The sequence below is a fragment of the Apis cerana genome, linkage group LG6 (assembly GCF_029169275.1).
Source record: "Apis cerana isolate GH-2021 linkage group LG6, AcerK_1.0, whole genome shotgun sequence".
NCBI lineage: Eukaryota > Metazoa > Arthropoda > Insecta > Hymenoptera > Apidae > Apis > Apis cerana.
In genome coordinates, this window is record NC_083857.1 from 9,051,048 (window position 1) to 9,071,598 (window position 20,551).

Here is a 20,551-nt window from a genome sequence, read left to right on the forward strand (position 1 = left end):
CCGATTCATTTTAATCTACACATACTTTCCTTTGAATATCGATGAATACTTAAATATATTAGTTTATTTATAAAAATAAATATCTACTTATATAGATACTATAACGCATTTTATACATTATTCATTCATACGAAAATATATAAAAATATTCTATTAAATTGGAATCATATATTCATAAACGCAGATTATTGACTTCAATAACGTTATTTTTCTATTTAAACTTAAGTAAGTAAGATTAAAATATTAATCTTTTATTAAACTTTCCCATTTTTAAACTATTAAACTAATCATCTTTCATTGAAATTTTAATATCAATCGGAATGAAAAATAAAAACAATATTGTGATCTTAAAGACGCCAAAAGTGCAACCCGTAATAGGATAACAAATCATTACAATCCTTCGAAAAACAAGGATAAAAGGAAAATAACGAGACGATCGATCAACTTTGAAGCTTTTGATAAAACTCGTTTTTCTTTCATATCATTCTAACGTCCCACGTATAAATCATTTTATCGTGCTAAGTTCTTCTGATTTTGAGCATGTGCAAGTTCGAATGCCATGGCACTTTCCTGAAAGTCGATATTTTCGTCTCATCAGGGGATGGAATTTCCTTGTCGATCTCAGCTATTGATTCCTTTTCTATCAATCTCAGACCAGTAATACCCGTATCGTAGCTGAACATCCTACGATGTCGTTTGACATCTTGATTAGCGACGTTCCAATTTCTTGTACCCGGATCACTGACCACGCGTCGATGCTTCCTGTGATGATGATGATGACGGCGACGATGATGATGATGATGGTGATGACGTTGCATTATTCTAGACGATCTTATAACATCTTCTGAATATTGCGGATCTACGGTAGATGTCGCGATACAAGATAAAGAGTTTGGATCAAAGTAGAGCCGATTGTCGACGAAAGGAACGAAACTCATCGAATTCGTCATCCATGAATTCGAATTAAATATTTTCTTTGGAGTTCTCTGAATCGTAGTGGACCATTCGTTGTCCTGTCGTAAATTAATGGTCACATTTCTGCGACAATAAGAATCATGCGATCTTGGCTGTAATCTGTGAAAAATATTTTCAATTATGTATATAAAATTTTAATTATTTTTTATATAAATATCATTATATTCATATAAATGTGAATAATAAACCTCGAGGAACATAGTAGCATTCTGTGTCGTCAGTTGAGCGGATGCTCTCCTCTTGGCATTCTATAACATTTATTCCACGCCTCTAATAGTAGTACACAACTATGGAATCGATAAAAAATCAACAAAGGTAACCCGATCCTGGATATGACGCCCCAGGCGAGTACTCCAAAAAATCTCAATTGTAATTCTTGTGAGATCCAATTTTGTGTAACCACAGTGTCGAAAGCCCACAGTACAGAATTACTGAATAATAGAAATGTAATCACTTGTCTGGCTGGTTTCGCTATTATTTGGAAACGAGTTATACATGATCTCTTAGATGCTTCAGCGATCAATGTGCTTTGAGCGAAACATTGGATTAATTGTAAAATCGATGCCGTGAGTAGCATAATATGCCTTCCTCGTGTTTCATTGCTTTCATTCTCTAGAATAGCTAAGGAACAGGCAGAAACTACAATCGTGAAAATAGAGTATAACTGAACTCCAAAGAGAGCCACGTTTGATAATAAACTATCTAAGATGGCTGGTGCTCTAATAACAACAGACATTTGACGAACTTGAATAAGCCCACTAGCTGTCATTAAGGTACTCAACGTTAAAATGCTAGTTAGAGTACCGCAAGTTAACCAGGATAAGGTTGACGATGGGAAATGTTGATCTTCTCTTACGACGAGGAATATCAATATTACTACTATGCCCGCGACCATACACAATATGCCTAAGAATAATCCTTTGCTCGAACCATCGCATCCAACTTTAGTGTGACTTGTCAAATCTTTGCTGCCATGGAACTTTTGCTTATGTAATCGATTCCGACCGACGTTTTGACCCATTACAAAAGTCACTGCAGCAGCAATTAAACTAAAAGTATTAAAAAAAGTATGAAATTTTTTTCTCCAATAATTGGTATGTGAATTTTAAATTAAATAATATGTTATAGTTACATATAAAACTTACCTAAATTGTACAATAAACGGATAAAGAAATGGCATACTCGATGTCCACAATTGTCCAAGAGTATTAGTATTCAAACACTCTTGTAAAGCAATTACTTGTGAGATTTGTTCATCCGAGATAGGCTGATATGGTTGAAAAACTTGTTTTTCTACTGGAGAATGATCTAAAGATGAAAAATAAATAAAAAATAAATTTATATATTAATTGAAATAATTTAGTATCTAAATAACATATTTATTTATTTATAATTTGATAACTTTGATATATATATTTATAATATTTATGCATTAAAATCATTTTAACATATGAAATAAAACATACTTATCAGATCTCGAGTATGCCTTATCAAAGATTCTGGAAATCCTCGAAGATTCAGTGGGGAAGCTGAATTTTGCAAACCGCGTTGTGCCAAATGAACAAAATAAGTCCATTCTTGAGCAGAATCCCAAATAACTAATCGAAACCAAACAGCAATATTTGTAGCAGCCAAATGGATGAATCCGAATCTCGCTATTAAACCGAATCTCTCTACAAGAACCTACAAATATTCCAATCAATTTTATTAATCTAAATGTTTTTATAATTTTATAACAAAAATAAAATGGTACTGGAATACTTCTCACTTGCGAATTCACGAAAAGAAAATGCATTTGGAGAAATGTAAATAGTCCATGAAGTACCGGATGTACGAAGACAACATCGCTCAAGCATTCTGTGCCTTGCATCATGGAATGCATTGCCATTTCTAAACCATTGAAAACGAGAGTCGCCAAACCGAAAACTGTTCAAATATATTCACGTTTCAATTCTGTTTTTTTTTTTCGCTTTCTTCGCTCATACAAGATTATTACAAATTGGAATAACTGAAGAAACTCACGGAGCGCTCCAACTCGAATGTAAAAACTTGTTGAAGCTGTTCTAGATCGCGAGATGTGAGCACGTTTCAAAGATCCGAACCTGGTTAAGGATGTACCACCAAGTTCCGCATCGTCAACACCATTTGCACCGTTACCGAGACTTCCACAACTGTCTACCAATACCCAAATATAAATGCTGATAATCACTGCTATGCTTCCTACATATAAGTACATCAAAAATATGCCCTGCAAAAAAAACAATAAAAACAAAAAATAAATAAAATATTATAATCAAATAATGCAGTTTCATTCTCAAATTATTATTAAAAAATTAGTATTAAAAGAAAAAATATTTTATAGTAATATTTTATAGTATAAATCAAATATTATTGGTAATATATGGAAGTATTTTTTTTAATAGATATAAATTCAATTAATAATGAATCGAAAATCATACTACAACCTAGCATGAGATTGTAGGAAATTGCTTGGAGAACGTGAGATTAGGCAACTGTACTAAGGTCAAAGAATCACATCGAATAACCGGGTAGATAATCCTAGGTTGTAATACCTGAGCAAAGTTGAATGTATTATCAAGCTAAATTTATTAAAAACATGAATAGTACAATAAATTTTTTTTTACAATAATGAATAGATATTTAAAAAAAAATTATAATAAATGCATGACATATAACTGTAGCATAAAAATTATTAGTATTTATGATGAAGATATTTATTAGAAAAATATAATTGCTCTGATTAACAGTTGAACGGAATTATTGTAAATATAATTAACATTGTCATATATTTAAACATGAAAAAAATATCCTAAACGTAAAAAGTTTATAAAGCAAAATTTTTTTAATTAATAATCATAATATATCTTTGTATAATTATACAAACAATTTTATTCTAATCCTTTTAATTACTTGAATAAGTAAACTTAAATTACTTACTTGTAAACTGAGTAAAGGTACAGGTGTGTCCATGACTTCGGCTAAGCATAGAGCAATCATCAGCACTACGAGAAGCTGACCATAAACATTCGAAAGGATGATCCATAACTGAGAACTGCAACACAATCATCATAAAAATCAATCATTGATTTTTATTATCCCATTTTCACTGAAAATATGAATTATTTATATTCATCATGATAAATAATACTTACAGTGCTTCGTACTAAATTATTCTATTTTCATCGATCTTACGGTGAAAAATGCCGAAATTGATAAAATTTTATAACATTATCTAATTTAATATTAATAATTCGAATTAATTATTCTATTTTACATCGGTCATAAATTATGACTGTATCAATTTAATCTACGAATATTATACTTTGACGAAAATAATAAATTAATAAATTAATTTAATTTTTAATCTCAGTTTCAATCCTTCAGTAAAAATCATTAAATATGCATAACGAATATTCAATATTTTACTTCAAGGATCCTTCATATAATTCAAATTGAAATTTTAAATCATAAAATTAAAAATTTTGTGTTGTCATTTATCTGTTTAGTTATGTTCGTTAGAAATTTCATTTTTATTTGTTAAAGTTATGCAAGAAATTATATAGTATTACGTATAATCGTAATATCTTACAAAGGTTCAGAGTGATCCAATAGATCGTTCGAAGAGTGTGTCCTAGAAAGGATTCTGGAGACCAGAGACTTGGACGGAGCAGATCTCGTTCCTTCTGCAATTGCTGCCTCTGTCTCGGTGTTCCTTTCACCCCTATTGGGGACACCACCAGGTGTACCTTCCACGGTGCCACCTGTTGTACTTCCTGTCTCGTTTAAACTATCCTTATCGTTTTGTTCATTGCTGACTGAAATAGATAAATATGCAAAATAAGATTGAATGTATAAATAATAAATTATATATTGATACAGATAATTTTTTAAACATTCTTTGCAAAGTTCTGATTGTACGAATTTTATTAATTTTATACTTCTTGTACGTTTCGTTATTAATTTTTTTCATCTAAAAATTCATGAATCAAGCTTGAAAAAACCAAAGAATATTTTTTAATTAGAGTACAAGAAAAAATAGGTATTATAAGCAAAAATTAAATAAAGATTAATTTAAAAACAATAGTATATATAAATATAAAGTAACAGTAACATATAAAATGTACATAAGAGAAATTGGACGAAGAATCACAAAACTCAGAACATGAAGAGTGCATTATTTGTTACATATTAATAACCATTGAAATTGAATAATATTGAAAAATTGTTAAAATTTTGAAATGATTTTAAAATATTCTAAAAAAATATTTTATATTTAAACATCTTCATTAATAAATATTGAATTTAATAAATAATAATTGCTAAACAATTTCTATTTTTTTATAATTTTCTACAATTTGATGAATTAAATGAAATAATATTTCATGAACGAAAACTGAATTAACACAAGATTCAATTAGTTTCGAAAGCTAAGGTTATATTATTATTTTAAATATTAGAAAATTGAACTTACAGAGCATAATTAACGTGTATGAATATAAAGAATCAAAATGTGATAATTATTTTAAAAAGATTAGAAAGAACAGTAATAAATTTGAAAATAATAGAACAAAATTTTAACAAATATTCCGTATTAGAATGAAACAACCATTAGAACATCATTTCAATAAATCTGAACTTAGCTAAATGAACATATACTCGTCAACTTTCAAAATTAACTTTCTCGAAAATGAATAATTGTATATTGTAGTTTACTAATTTATTTTTTCCGCGAAAGATGTAGTTATAAATGTTTATACAAGTTCATATTTGAAAGATTGATAAACAAGTGAAACTTGTTGAATAAAAATAGATTTTATCATCTATTACAATTAATTATATTAATTGGTTATATTAAAATATATTTTTCTTTCAAATGTTTTTATATATTGTAATTTTATTTTTTATATTTATTATGTACAAATAATTATCGTAATAACTATATTATTTCTTATTTCAGATCATTTATTTTAAAAGAAAATTTATCTTTATGATTCTCAAACTTAATAAAAAACAATTTTAAATATAGATTTTTCTACTCTTAAAATTTATATATATATATATATACACATTCACGAGAAATCGTTATTAAGAAATATATATATTTATCATTAATAACGATAAAGTCGATCTTTGAATTTGTTTCCAAATTTCATTCGGAAATCCATTAATTGAATCCATTCTTTAGCCTTTTGGGTCAGTAGAATAATACGATTAACTTTCGCTAGAAGAATTCGTACATCCAACTGTTCCTTCGATAATTTCGACTCGAATGATTTAAAGGCGCTTTAAGTGCGACGAAACGAATCCGAGAGTTGTAAAAGTCGATTACTTTCGAATCGATCAAAATGGAAAATCGTGTATCGAAGATGTATCGATATTTGACGAGAAAATTTTAATGAATTAAAAGTATGATGTAATCTACAATGAGAATTGATATGATTAATTTTTTGACTCAAGTAAACATATAGATTATATATCTAATTAAATTGATTAAACTGTTTGAAACTTATGTACGTTTAAAATTTAATTTGAATTTAATACAATACTATAATAAGATAATAAAATACGATCAAAATTTATCATTAATTTTTTTTTCAGTGTTATTAATTACCTTGTTATTAATTAAGTTATAATTTATTGAGATATTTAGAATTTATGATTATTATTCGTATATTAAAATAGTTAAATATCAAATATACATATGTAATGTTTTTTAATATTTTCGATATCTTTATATGTCTTTGAAACGATTGCCAATACTGTATGAAATAAAATGTGAAATTTTATGATTCAGCTAGTATAAAATTAGGTCAATACACTGCACTGTGAATTTGAGATTTTATGGTTTATCATGAAATACGTTTGTCATTACGATTCCAGAGAGTTGTAAAAAAAAATAGAAACTTGTCTGTCAGCTGACGGAAGAAGTCGAGAAATTCATTTACTTTTTGATACATTGCAAAAACATAAAATCTTTGAACTTTTATTTATTTATCATAAATCATAAAAATCAAGTTATTGAAAACCTGTTATTGATAGCATTCATAATATCATTTTTTACAAGAAAAGACTAATAATTCTTTTATAGTAATATTTTCAACTAAATATTCGATATAAAAATACTTTTAATAAACTAATAAATAATACAATAAAATATTTATAATAAAAATATATAAATTGAAGATATATTTAAATACAAAGATATTGAATCATTTAATTACTACTAATTAACATATTTAACAAATGGATAATTTAGTCATTATTTAAATGTTTCAGAAATAATAAAAACAAACAAAAATGAGAAAAATGTTAAAATATAAATCAAGAATCACATGATCAATATATATATTCTATATGATTTAGATATTCATATGGATTATTATTATTTTAACATTTTTATCACCATGATTCATGCACAATTCAAAAATATAAAAAAAAAGAAAACAAAAAAATCCGTTACTTAGACCATCTGTTAGAAATATTAATGTTAGAAAAAAATTTACCTCGCTTTTGTCAAAAGAAAACAATTGTTGTCATTAGACACTCGAATCATCATTCATGATAAACATCAAAGAGCGAAGAAATACAATATGTACTGAATTACAAAGAAACGACAAAGGAGAAGTGCTTCAGACACAATCACAAAACGGAATGGCTAGAAGTATGGAACCAACAGTATATCGAATGGTCTGGAATATGAAAACGGTGGTGGTACTTCAATGATGAGGACGAGCATTACGCCTATGATGATAATGAAGATGACCACAAAAATGATGATGTCGTTTCTAGTAGCCTCGTTTTTAACAGACCGATAAAAGTGCACGATCAACGTGTAGCTTATGTCGCTATTTACTTTTACGTTGCTAATAATAAAATTTTACGTAAAATTGGGAAACAATTTATAATTTAACAAAAAAATGTATTATAATTAACTTGCAATTTCGTAAACAATCTCGTATGCATAATAAGTAGTACTGCAACAATATTTTGAAAATATATTTTTTTACATTTCTTTCTTTTGTTTTTAGCGTGTATTGCAGTAGTAGTGTACAAGAATTTCCAAGTTTAAAAATTCACATAATGCATATAAAATATGCAATTAAAAAATCAGGTTTAAGAGTCTTCTGCAATTTTGCAAATATCATCCGCAAACGAACACGCATGACGTGCAAACCAAGCAAATCGAAACTGGTTTAGTTTTATCATGATCGAGATCAAGATAAAAATAGAAGATGATTAAAGATTATCACGCTGCAAGATAGTTTTGCATGCCAATATGCAGGTTATTCGGCGAACCAAGCGCGAGACATCGAGATTAATACGAGTAAGCAATCCTGTTATAATCTAATTAATCGTTTGTCTCCTATAGCGGTCACACACTGAACGTTGACTTATTGTATCATAATGCCCTGTTCGTGTTGAAAGAATGTTAAAGGTTAGAAGGGTTCACTGCAACCATCTGTTGCATAAATTATCGGCACTATTGTGATTCACAAATATTCATGTTATATCTTTTTCGATTTTTCAATTGATTATTGATTCTTGATAGATCCTATTAAAAGTATATGGTAGATCTTGAAGAGATTGATGAGATAAAATTTTTATTATACATCGCTTTAATAATGCGATTTATAAAAGTCATATGATGTAAGCAAAGGATTAATTCCAGGTATTAATATACAAGAGTACGTGTAATAATGCTTAATAATCTTTAGAAAGTTATACAGGATGATATCTAAATAAATTTGTAAAAATTAAATAATTATAGTAAGGTAAGTGATCTTCAGTATATACATTTACATATTACGTATATTTTCTTTGATCTTAATTAGGCTTTTGTTGAATCAATTACATTGTTTAAAGAAAAACTAAATGTATTAATTCATATAATAGAGAATTATTAAGAATATTTAATAATAATCTAAAGAATATTTAATGAATGAAAAACTTATACTGAATTTTTATAATTCAATATAAAGCAAGTAAAGAATATGTTTCTGTTGGTTATTGTAGGTTATTAATGACGCTTTCCATATAATTTGAGGTATTAATATTAATAAGGGAAATCTAAAAAGTATTAAATGATATATTATAGATTGAAAATATGAATTTTACAGAAAAAAAACTTATTGGTATTAAAAATGAAGAATTTAATGAATTTAACAAAATGATTATATTAACTTTCCATCGATTTAAAGAGCACTTTTACTTCACGAAAATGACTTATTCATCACAAGTATCTTCATAAAAAATAAAAAACCTGTTTTCTGAACCTTTCACTTGGTCATTCGAAAGTTCAAACTGAAGCAATAAATTTATAGTGAGGTAAGCACGAACTGCATCTATCTCTGAGATTTTTTTATAAAAAATTTGATTAGTAAAAAATATTTTGATTAGAAAATTATTTTATATAATAATATAACGATTTTTAACATAAATCTTTTATTGAATAATTTTAAAGAATTAAAATAAAATCAAGAAATACTATTTTTTTCCGGCATATATTTTCCAAGATAACAAGAAGTTTTTAGGAAGAGAACTTTTTATTGCATTTATTTGTCTCGTCAAAACATCAAGCTCCTCAGCTGATCGTAATCATTGTGAATTACATGTTCTCTGAAAGAATGCTGATAATAACACTTTTTGCGTACATCGACGTACATTTTTACGTATTTTTTTCTTTTTATATTTCAACCATGCGAAACTAATCGCCTCATTTTACGCCGCATGAAACTGAACGCCTCCATGATCGCGGGAAAAATTATAGCTACCGTCTGATTTAATATTCCTTTAATTAAGATGTGTTCCTTATACAAAATAAATAAAACAGAGAGAGAGAAAAAAATAGAAAGAATATAAAAATATTATATAGCGTTTATATAACGCGATATAAAAATGTATAATAATAAATAAAATAAAAAAATATAATATATCACACGTTGATATAAAAAAAACGAATATCGATCAAGTAACACGTGAAATCGTGCCCGAAATTCATTTTTAACGCTTAACCGGTTTTCTCGGTATGCGAAAGCGATTCCCACTTCCGTGTCTTCATTTATAAGATAAAAAAATTATTCATGAAAGTTTGTGTGAACAGAACAACGACATACTCGTAGGATCGATTTAGTTGCTCTGTACAATAGAACGAATCCGCTTTCACGCGATTTACGATCATCATATGTACGCAAAACGATATGTCGTTAGAAGATGAGCGTTTCAATGCGATTTCGAAGCGAAAAATTACCAGTATACAGGAAAGGACATTTTCCACGAATACCTTTCACCTCGTTTTTCACCCTGCTTTCACGATTTTTTATGTCCTCCACGAATATTACTAAGCCACGCATTTACATTTTCGATCGTAAATTTTAGTTAAGTCAAAGTAAAATTGAAATATTCGATCGAATTAAATTTTTATAAAATATGGAAAATTTGATGTGTTTAAAAAAAAAAAACTCTATTTATTAGAATCTATAATGAATTGTTTAAATAAATTTAATTCTTATTTAATTCTTAAAATATTAAAATTATTGCTCGATTCATCAAATATTGTTTAAATAATAAGAAACATAATCAATTACATTTGTTTTATCTTAATTATATTTATCTATGTTTGCTTAAAACTATTTAAATTCTTAATGGATAGAATTTTTAGAACGAGAGGTAACATATGGAACATTGGATCGTGCAACATGTGGAAGATGGAATCGTATCTTTATGAGAATATTAACAGAGAAATCAAAGAAATTCGTCTTTTTATCCTTCCGAAAAAAAATTTTCTATGGCGTTAAGCACAGTTAACAGCATAGTGTCAAATGTCAAATGTTTAATTGCATTTTGACATTTAACGGAAATGAATTTTTCCGTTTCTTTAACAATCAAAAATAAACATGTCCGCTGAAGTTTATTTCTGCCCATCACGAAAACCATATGGCATTTATTGTAGCTTATAAAACAGTGCGCATTAAAAACATAAAAGCATTGAGGGAAGATATCTTAGATATCTGTGAACGGTAAACGTTTTTCTTTATATTTAATAGTTCAACATTACCCATTTTTAAAAAATATTTATTATATAAAAGTTTTAAAATATTTAAAGAAAAGTAAAAAACAAGATTGTAATTTTATATTTCATTTCCTGGTTTTAAAGAATTTATATTTAATATAATCTTTACTTATTATTTAATTTATTAAAAATTTTATCTAAATATGATAATTTAGAATTAGAATAATAATAGAATAATTATTAACTATTTTTTCCAGGAAAAGAAGAAGAATTTAACTGAATGAACAAGTAAAATGCATCAATGCATGAAAAATAAGTTTCGTGATTTATGTTCGGAAATCTCATAAGAAGATGAATTTATTAGTCATGAAAAATACTTTTAAGGATTTCACATATGTAGAAATTATGCACTGAATAATTCATTAAGATTTATATTTACTGATAAGAGTTGAACGAAGTTTTTATATCTCTACTTTCATGGAAGAAAAATATCAATATCCTATCAAATCATACTACTAATTAAATCTTTTTATTTTCTTTGAAAATCATAATACATATATAGATATATATATATATATATTTTTCATAATTATGACAATAAAAAATTTAAATTTTTTATATTATATTTTGATATCATAACATTTGATGAATGTAATTTAATTTAAATATAAAAATGTAATTTTAATCAATGAATAATATAACATTCAACAATGTCCAAATGAAACAAGTAAAACATTAAAATTTTCATACACCAATTTCAATTAATTGTAAGCAAGAATATCGTGGACGACAAGATATACGACAAGAAGTCAAGCGAAAGATTTATCTCCAATCTTTTCCATGAATGTTTTTTCTTTTATCTGTAAGAAGCTATGATTCTTTGCAAACTCTCACGCGCAAATGCAATTACACTGTTCCGGTGCTCGAAAGCAATAGGCCAACCATCATGCGCGAGCAAAAGTGGATAACTGTACCAAAGAAGCCGGTTGCAAAAGTTGTCAGAATAAAAACAAGTTTCTTAAGTTGCATTTCCTAACAACGGTAATGTGTAACAAGCTGTCAGAAGGCCAATAGCCACAGCGCCATATGTTGGATAAATTGATATAACTTTTATGATTAATGATATTGGCGATCACATCATGGAAGCGAAGTGGAACGAGAAAGTAAAGGATCGTCAGAAGACAAAACGCTCCTCTGCCTGTATGTAATATCCAGAGAGTTTGTACAAAAGACGAACATCTTCTCCACTTTCTTTTCCATGAAACGAAATGCGCGACGATCATTCAGGCTCGTGCAGCCATTAATGACATACGATAGAGAAATTTTGTTCGTCATACGAGAAATTTATCGAGATTTGTCCTTGAACTTTTATTTAAAATTTTTCTCGTGTTAATATTATTATTGGATTATTTGAAATGAAATAAAAAATATTTTCTATAATTTTTCGTTTCAAATATATAAATATTATACGATTTTTCATTTCAAATTATAAGTAAAAAAAAAAATAGATCTTCTAAATACAAGAAAATGAAACTCGATCCATCTCAAAAAAATAATTGTAATTCTTCTTTTGATATCGCATATGATTTTAATTATTCGTTTTCACGTTCTCCGTTTTATCTCGATAAATTATCATTCTGTATTCAGAGAAATATAATATTAAATAGGAAATCTTGTTTTTTTTAATTTATATACAAAATAATCTTCATCAAAATTATCCCGTGTAAAAATCTGTAATAAATATACAATATCAGTATATTTATCCTATAATTATATTTTTATCAGTTTATGACTTCTTCATGTGAAAAATTTATTATACTTCGTGATCAGAGATCCATGATACTGATTATATGCACTTATACCATAAAAGAGAGGGCAGTATGGCATAAAAACAGCGAAAGTTGAAACTGTCTATTCATTATAACAGTTAGTGATAAAAAATAATGGAATTGTGAGATCCATAAGATTGTGAGAATTGTTCGTCGAGAACGTATCTCTTGAATAAAATCTTTGTCATGGTGAAAACTCGATGTTTCGAGGTAAAAATAGATATGCAGCATCGAGCAACTTTGATTCTTAGCGATAAGAAAATAATATGTATTCCAGTTAGGGTCAATAAACTTTGTCACAGATTAATTAAAAAAGTTTTTGCAGCAATTGCAAAATGAGTGATTATCAACTAATATAAAATTGACAAACGATAATTATACTACATTGTAAGCGATAATTATACAAATCAGTTAATAACGTTAATCATAATTAAAACAAAAATTCTTCGATGGATCATTATTCGTTTTAGGCTATTCTATTTTAAATTAATTTATTAAAAACTGCAAAATAGATCTTAAAATTCAAGAAAATAAAATTCATTTATCTGAAGAAATAATTGTAACTCTTGAAAATATGATAAATCGCCATTAAGCTCCGCGTTATCAACCAAAAATTAATCAATTCGAGCATTAAATGCTGTTCGCATGTTCAGCCTAGATCCTATCGAATGCTCTGCCAATTGCAATACCGTTAACTAGTGATACGAATTAGATATTAGTATCGAAAACATCCTGTAGAAATATCGGTGAATGGATATATCGCTAATAAAGAAAACCTTGCACGTATCGAAAAGACGGAGGCGCGTAGTCGCGCGATCTACCGCTAACCGTTTCTTTTGGTCGCCGACACGATACCGTACGACGACGAACAAACGACTTGCATACAAATTCATGACGTCTTTTAACAAACGAAACTATGCCGCATATTTAAATGTTACACCGTTCGTACTCGAGCAACGTTCGCTCGAGACGGATGATCTCACCAGATGCATCTTCCACTCGATGGAAATCATCTAAAAGATCATTAACGACTTTTCTCTGTTAAAAGTATCGCTGAACAAACATGATTCCATTAACAGAACGAACTCTCTCACCCTTTTTATCCTTTACCGAAGTGGTAGAAACAGTTGAAGCTTCTTCTGGAAGCACGTCCACAGCTCGTTCCTCTTTGCCAGACACAATCTCATCGATCTCTCCCTTGAATTCGTCCTCCTTAGGCTCGAACTCTTCGTCGTTCTTGCTGTAACCAATGACAACTTGATCGTCCACTTTCTTCCAATCGGACAATTCCTTGCTTTCTTCCGTCTCCACGGCAAATTCTTCGAGACCAGGGATATTTCGAATATCAGGCACCAGAGTTACCTCGTCGTCCTCTCTTATTCGCCACTTCGCTCGTTGATGATGTTCAGTGACCCCGTTGTTCCCACTCGCGGCGATTTCACTGACGGAATCGACCACTTCTTCGACCAATTCCTCTTCCTGGAGCATGTACTCTCTTCTTTCGTTCGGATTTTGATAAACTCGATAAGGTCCTACCAGACCGACGATCCCTCGAGGCACGGCCACAGCTCCCTTCCAATCTTGATCCATCCGATCAAACTTCCCCAATTGGTTCGTATACATTTCTCTGAAACTGAAAAGCCGTCGTGGCTCCGGTAATCGTGTCGATGCAACCTGTAACCACCGTCGAAGCTCCTCTTGTCGCGAACAGATCTGTATTTGCCTCTCTCCCGATGATTGTTCTTTGATGGGTTGAAGTTTACTCTCGAGAAAACCTGTATCGGGTAACTGAACCTTCTTGGGTTTCTTTACCACGCTATAAAGAGGATCCTCATCTTCTGCCTCGAGAATCGTCGAGTTTTCATATGTCAGCTTGTTCACTGTCGGCAGCCAAACATTCGGAACCTCCCTCTGTTCGATTCGAGATATTTCCAAATCGTTTCTTCTCGTTTTATCACTTTTCACAGCGCTTATCACGACTACGTTGCTTTTCTGGCCGAATAATATATTGTTATCGATTGATCTATCGTTGGTATCCAGAACGCTATAAGTCGGTTCGCGGGTAGCTGCCTGAATCCACTTCGGTCTATTTTTTTGCTTGATAGAAGATATAAACTGCTCCGGATCAGCTGTTAGTCTCTTCCGTTCTGCGTTTGCGACGGGAATGTCAGTCAATTCGGCCACCATGATCAAGTATTTCGATTACGATCTAGGTGATCAGGCTTACCGGATGTCACGATCAGATCGTGACGAACATATTCGAAGGGTCGGTTTTGAAAGATCGAAATATTTGGGTGCGACCTAGATATGCCGATATTTGGTACACGACCGGTGATAACTGGTATATTTAATAATTTGTAAAATAATTATGTCTTAACTTTTTGGCTTTAAATAATGAATGAAATCATTTTAGTAATTTAATTTGAAGGTATACGAATTCGAACATTATCTATGGGAAAGAAAATTAAAATGCATGTCATAATTAGGATATTATTTAAATCCTAAATGATTAATATACACGAATCGACAATTATTTATTTAATATAAATAAATAATTTTAATAATTTTGATAGAGATAATAAGTATCGTACGTAACACTTGCACTAAAATTAAATCACCAATTGAAAAACTGTGTAATTGCAAACCATATGTCAAATCTGTTGAAAGAATTCGAATAAAATAATTTCTCCGATTCCACTTTGAACTCGATGGAAACAAAATGCGTAAGAAACAAATATTAATAAATATTTTTATATTTTTGTATATTATCGTAAATTGTATACATTTTGTAAAAATCCCGTCAATAAGTGTATTCGATCGACTACAAAAGGTAAATGTCGTTTCTTGGCTTTAGTTTTACCAGAAACAATGTTTCGTCGTGTGGAGGTGGCTGGAGGTTGATCATATGGATTTGGCTCTCGTTCGTGACCAGGATTACGAAAAAGGTTTCACATCTTTCGTAGATAGTTTTTACCTTTTCCATTATTTAGGTTAAGAGATTCTCCTTCAAACGTGATCATGTTGATGCAACATCTCGTTGATCAAATTCTTTCTACTTACGCATCATTATCAAGATAGAATCACCTCTTTCACCGAAAAATTATTTTAATCAAATTTCTAGAGGAATTTGGAATTTCTAAAGGAACAACAAGCTTAAGATATCCATTCGTTAAATAAAAAAAGAATAATGAAAATATAAAATAAACATAATGAATTAGCAATATACCCATGAATTAATTATGAAAAAGATATAAATATTTTAATTTATTTTAATTTTTTCGCAAACGTGATTCTTTTTTATATTAAAAGTAATTGCATTAAAAATTATATTAAAAATTAGAATTGAGAATTAGGAAAGTATTTTTTATAAAAATCACTTTATATTCTATATGTGTAAGTTTATTTTCATAAATCAAATTATGTTTGTCTTTATGTTTTATTATGTTATGTTTCTTTTTAATTCTGTATTTCAACTTTCATATACAAGCAATTATATATATAAATTTATATAGTCATAAATTTATAAAACGAAGAAATCTCTACTCTATAAGTACCGAATTAGTAGAATTAATAGAATATTTTCGTCCTAATTACAATCAAATAATTAGTTACGACTACAGCGATTATATTTCTGATATCTCTTCAATTGCAGCGACATACATTAGCGCCTTGTTTTACTATGGAAAAACAACTGTTGTCGTAAGAAAATTGCAAACTGCGAGAAGACCGTTAACCTCAAGGACCGATTATCGTAAAATGGAAAGATGAATTTATCGCGTGAGAATCATAAGTTTTGAACAATGTAATTGGAAATATCGAGACCTTTTATTCACGACTTGTGAGAAAGAAAGAGATAAGCCTCGAACAGGTGTTAGAGGTCGAAGCATTTTGTTCGATAATAACTAACTGGCTATACCGATGTTACAACGGCAGATTCTTCCGCGTTTTGCTTTAGGCGAGTATACTTGTTGGTAATAGCTGGACAGTAGTATACCGCTATAAAAATTGATAAACGTCAGCCTTTGTAGAAACTCATGTATCATTGCTGCAAGCTATTCGTAGCATTCGATAAATTATAATGAATTTAAAACAAAGATAAAAAACAAGAAAAACAAATGAAATAGAATAATTTGTTTATATGTAGATAATTGTAAAATTATTATAAATTTTGTTAGATAAATATGAGATTTTTTTTATAAATAATATGTTTATAAAAAGACTTAAAATGGTATTAGAATATATTAAAAAATGTAGCATTTAAAAATCTTGATTATTGAAAAGAATCGGAATAGAGAAGAATTGAAAAATATATTATTGTAATTACAATAGAAAAATGATATTACTAATCATCAAATTTTTTAAAATTTTTACTAATTTTCAATGATTTTTCAATAAAAATGTAATAAAATATTGTACAAAAGATACATTAACTCGTCATATCATCACTACAAACAACGTATTATGACAGCTTAATAATTCAAAGAGTTATAGTTATATTCTAATATTATTTTGAGAGACGAACGATTCTTAAAACTCGCAATACAGTTATAGATTGTATGTTACAAACTCATACAGTACTGTTATTTCAAAAACTGAGGATGCTTTGAGTTTATTTGATACAACTTATTTAAACTTATATTCTAATAACTTAATCATAAGTTTACAATATTATTTATTTCATTAATTATTTTTTATTTATACTTTCACAAAAATAATTATACTGCTATAATTATATTGCAAGTTACTGTAAATTTTATGCACAAAGTTATAATATAATTAAAGTTATTTAAAGAAATTGAATGTGTGTAATTCAATTAAAATTATGATTTAATCATATCATGTGTCCACATTAAAAATCATAGCATGACGGTGAACTTAGATCCGCTCTGTTAAAGTCAGTAATTGTTATTCTCGTTTTCTATTCGGTAACAAAAGCTTTTTTAGACTCGATGTTCATCATGAGATTTCTCTCTTCCTTTACTTTTCTTTTTTAATCATATTTCAATATAAAATTAAAAAAATAATTTACAGTATTTATTAAGATTTATTTAAAATTATTTAAACAAGTTGTTTAAAAATGAATGTGTAATAATAATCAAGATATTATATATAGATATTATATATCTAATATCTATCCTTCAGATAAATATGCATTTAAATAATATGCATATATCCTATTTAAATAATTATTATATGCATATACCTATTTCAAATAAAAATAAATGATATGAAAGTAACATTTGAAAATTAAAAAAAAATAAGAATAACAAATTAAAATAAATTCAAAATAAATTAAAATTATTATATTAAAAAATAAACAAATTTGTTAATTTCTACTGCTTTAGTAATGAAATATACGAAATATAAACTGAACATAAAAAAACTTTCAGAAAAATCTAGAGATTTAACTATTCTCGCTTTAAAAATAACATCTTAATATTAAATTTTTATTGACAATTATCAATTTATCAATTTAATTTTTCAATAAAGTATGATTAAAAGAAAAATTAATGATATTATTAATTGATGAATCATTACTGATGACATTAAAAAACCTATTAAAAACTATTAAAGATTAATAAAAATTAGAAAAAAATAAGGAATGCATCTTATTATTTATTATTACTGATATAAAAATAAAATATAACTATAATTATATAATTATGTGTATATACATATATATATATATGTTATAATAAAACAGAATAATAAAAGATTGGATAAAAACGTTATTTTTTAATATACTGTATAACAAATATTTTAGCAATAAATTATATCCAAAGAAACATGCAGAAAAAAAGCATTGATTCAATTTTTCTTTACTGTTTCAAGATCATTAAAATTATTAGTATAAATATTATTAATTGATATTAATACCATTTGTATATATAATATTATAATATTATATGATCACATAATATTATAATATAATCTCAATTTTATAAAAACTAAATTATAAATTTTAATTAAAATTTTTATATATATCAAAGGAAAGGATTATTTTTTAATTCTTGTTAAAAACAAGAAGAAATTATCAATTACTATTAATCAATTACAATCACTATTAATAAATTATCAATTTTAATTTAGAACAAATAAAAAATTCATCAATATATCGATTGTTTCAATACGTTAATTCAATAATGATCAATCAATCATACACGAGTGAATAAAAATTCTGAAAATAAGAATCAAAAGAAAAACGACAAGTAAATAATATATAATAGATAAAATTCACTTTAAAACGATCATTTTTACTTCCGTAGAAAAGAAAAGGGAAAGCGTGCATGTTTTGGAACAAGAAACTACTTTACCGAACGTGACTAACATATAAAAATCAATTGTTTATGTATATGATCCTCTGAAATATCCTCTAATGAAGATAAAGATAAAAACAATAAATCATTGAATATATTCTAAAATATAAAAATAATAATAATATAAAAATATAGCAAATAAAATTTTTATCAAATCAATTATTATTTTAAGTGATATTCTATATATATATATATATATATATATATATATTAATTATATTGTTTTTATTAATAATAAAACAATTATATTATTATTAATAAAACATAAATTATATAATGCACTATAATAAAATTCTAATGAAATATTTTCTTCATTAAACTCACTTGATTTTCCGGAGTTACATTCTTGAATGGGTTGAAGAGTTCGTGGCATCGTTAAATTAAATTTTTTGACTTTTTTATATAACTGAATAATAATTCACAAACACTTGTATTCATAAAATCATGAAGACGTTCAAATTAATTGATGTTCATCCGGATCGATTGAAACAAATTTTCTGTCAGGATCACTTGACTTTTGTCATTCCGATGATTATCACAAAACGTCACATTTTCTTTAAAATTTTTGCAATTATCTTCATTTTATATAATTCAAGTTTAATTTTTCATTAAAAATTTTTAAATTTGCTTATATAAATTTATAACTTATTATAAATTTTATAACTATAAATTCCTTAATTCATTGATTATTTCGGTATAAAAGAATTTTAATTTTAATTATCCATCGTTATATTATAAACATAAATTATAAATATTGAAAAGTTAAATTGATTTATATCACTGATGCACGTGCATTCTTTATCAGAAATCATGTGTAGACTAGCTTGCAATCCGCAAGTTGCGAAAGATCTACCGATCTCCAAGACTGACTTCCAATCTCTGAAATACAAATGGTTAACCTTCGAAAAAATGGCGGCACTCGTAAACGCTCTGTGATCACGAGTACCTCTTATACTAAACTACGGTACTAAAATGAACCGAGTAAACGATTCTAGAACTTAGTTGTGATTTTGAGTAGGAGAAGTGTGCTGCATATTTATTTGGTTTCAACACATTCTCTTCTATGACTTCAGAAAAAAAATATAGTGCATGTTAAATGTGAATATAAATGATATATAGCATTGTATCAAATTCATGTTTGGATTTTTATCTTTTTTTTATGATAAGATAAGAAACAAAAAATTGGAAGTGCAAGAAAGAAAGTTGAAGAATGATTGATATAAAATTTCAACACTTTCGTTTTATTTGAAATTTAAAACTCATTGTTTTCATAAACTTTGTATACTTTATATAAGAATTATTTTTTAATATAAGAAATAAAATATAAATAAAATATATCTTAAAAATATATTTCTTTTTTCGAATATAATAAAAAAAATATAAAAATAATAGTTATGTAT

At 27.4% G+C, this 20,551-nt stretch overlaps 1 protein-coding gene across 2 annotated transcripts; it reads right to left on the bottom strand.

Moving 5' to 3' along the window:
* Positions 1 to 453: 453 nt before the first annotated feature.
* On the bottom strand, positions 454 to 20,532 carry LOC107993783 (proton channel OtopLc-like). Of its 2 annotated transcripts, XM_062076274.1 has the most exons (10): positions 19,476 to 20,532; positions 13,929 to 14,467; positions 4,586 to 4,811; positions 3,934 to 4,048; positions 2,998 to 3,223; positions 2,744 to 2,901; positions 2,442 to 2,658; positions 2,121 to 2,283; positions 1,164 to 2,024; positions 454 to 1,074 (listed from the first exon to the last, which is right to left on the bottom strand). In XM_062076274.1, the coding sequence occupies exons 2-9, from the start codon at positions 14,455 to 14,457 to the stop codon at positions 1,193 to 1,195; spliced, it is 2,466 nt and encodes an 821-aa protein (XP_061932258.1). In that variant the 5' UTR covers positions 14,458 to 14,467; positions 19,476 to 20,532; the 3' UTR covers positions 454 to 1,074; positions 1,164 to 1,192. The 2 variants fall into 2 exon arrangements, with proteins under 2 accessions (XP_061932258.1, XP_016905881.2); XM_017050392.3 differs by lacking the exon at positions 19,476 to 20,532 and having other exon boundaries at positions 13,929 to 15,297.
* Between the last annotated feature and the right edge of the window lie 19 nt (positions 20,533 to 20,551).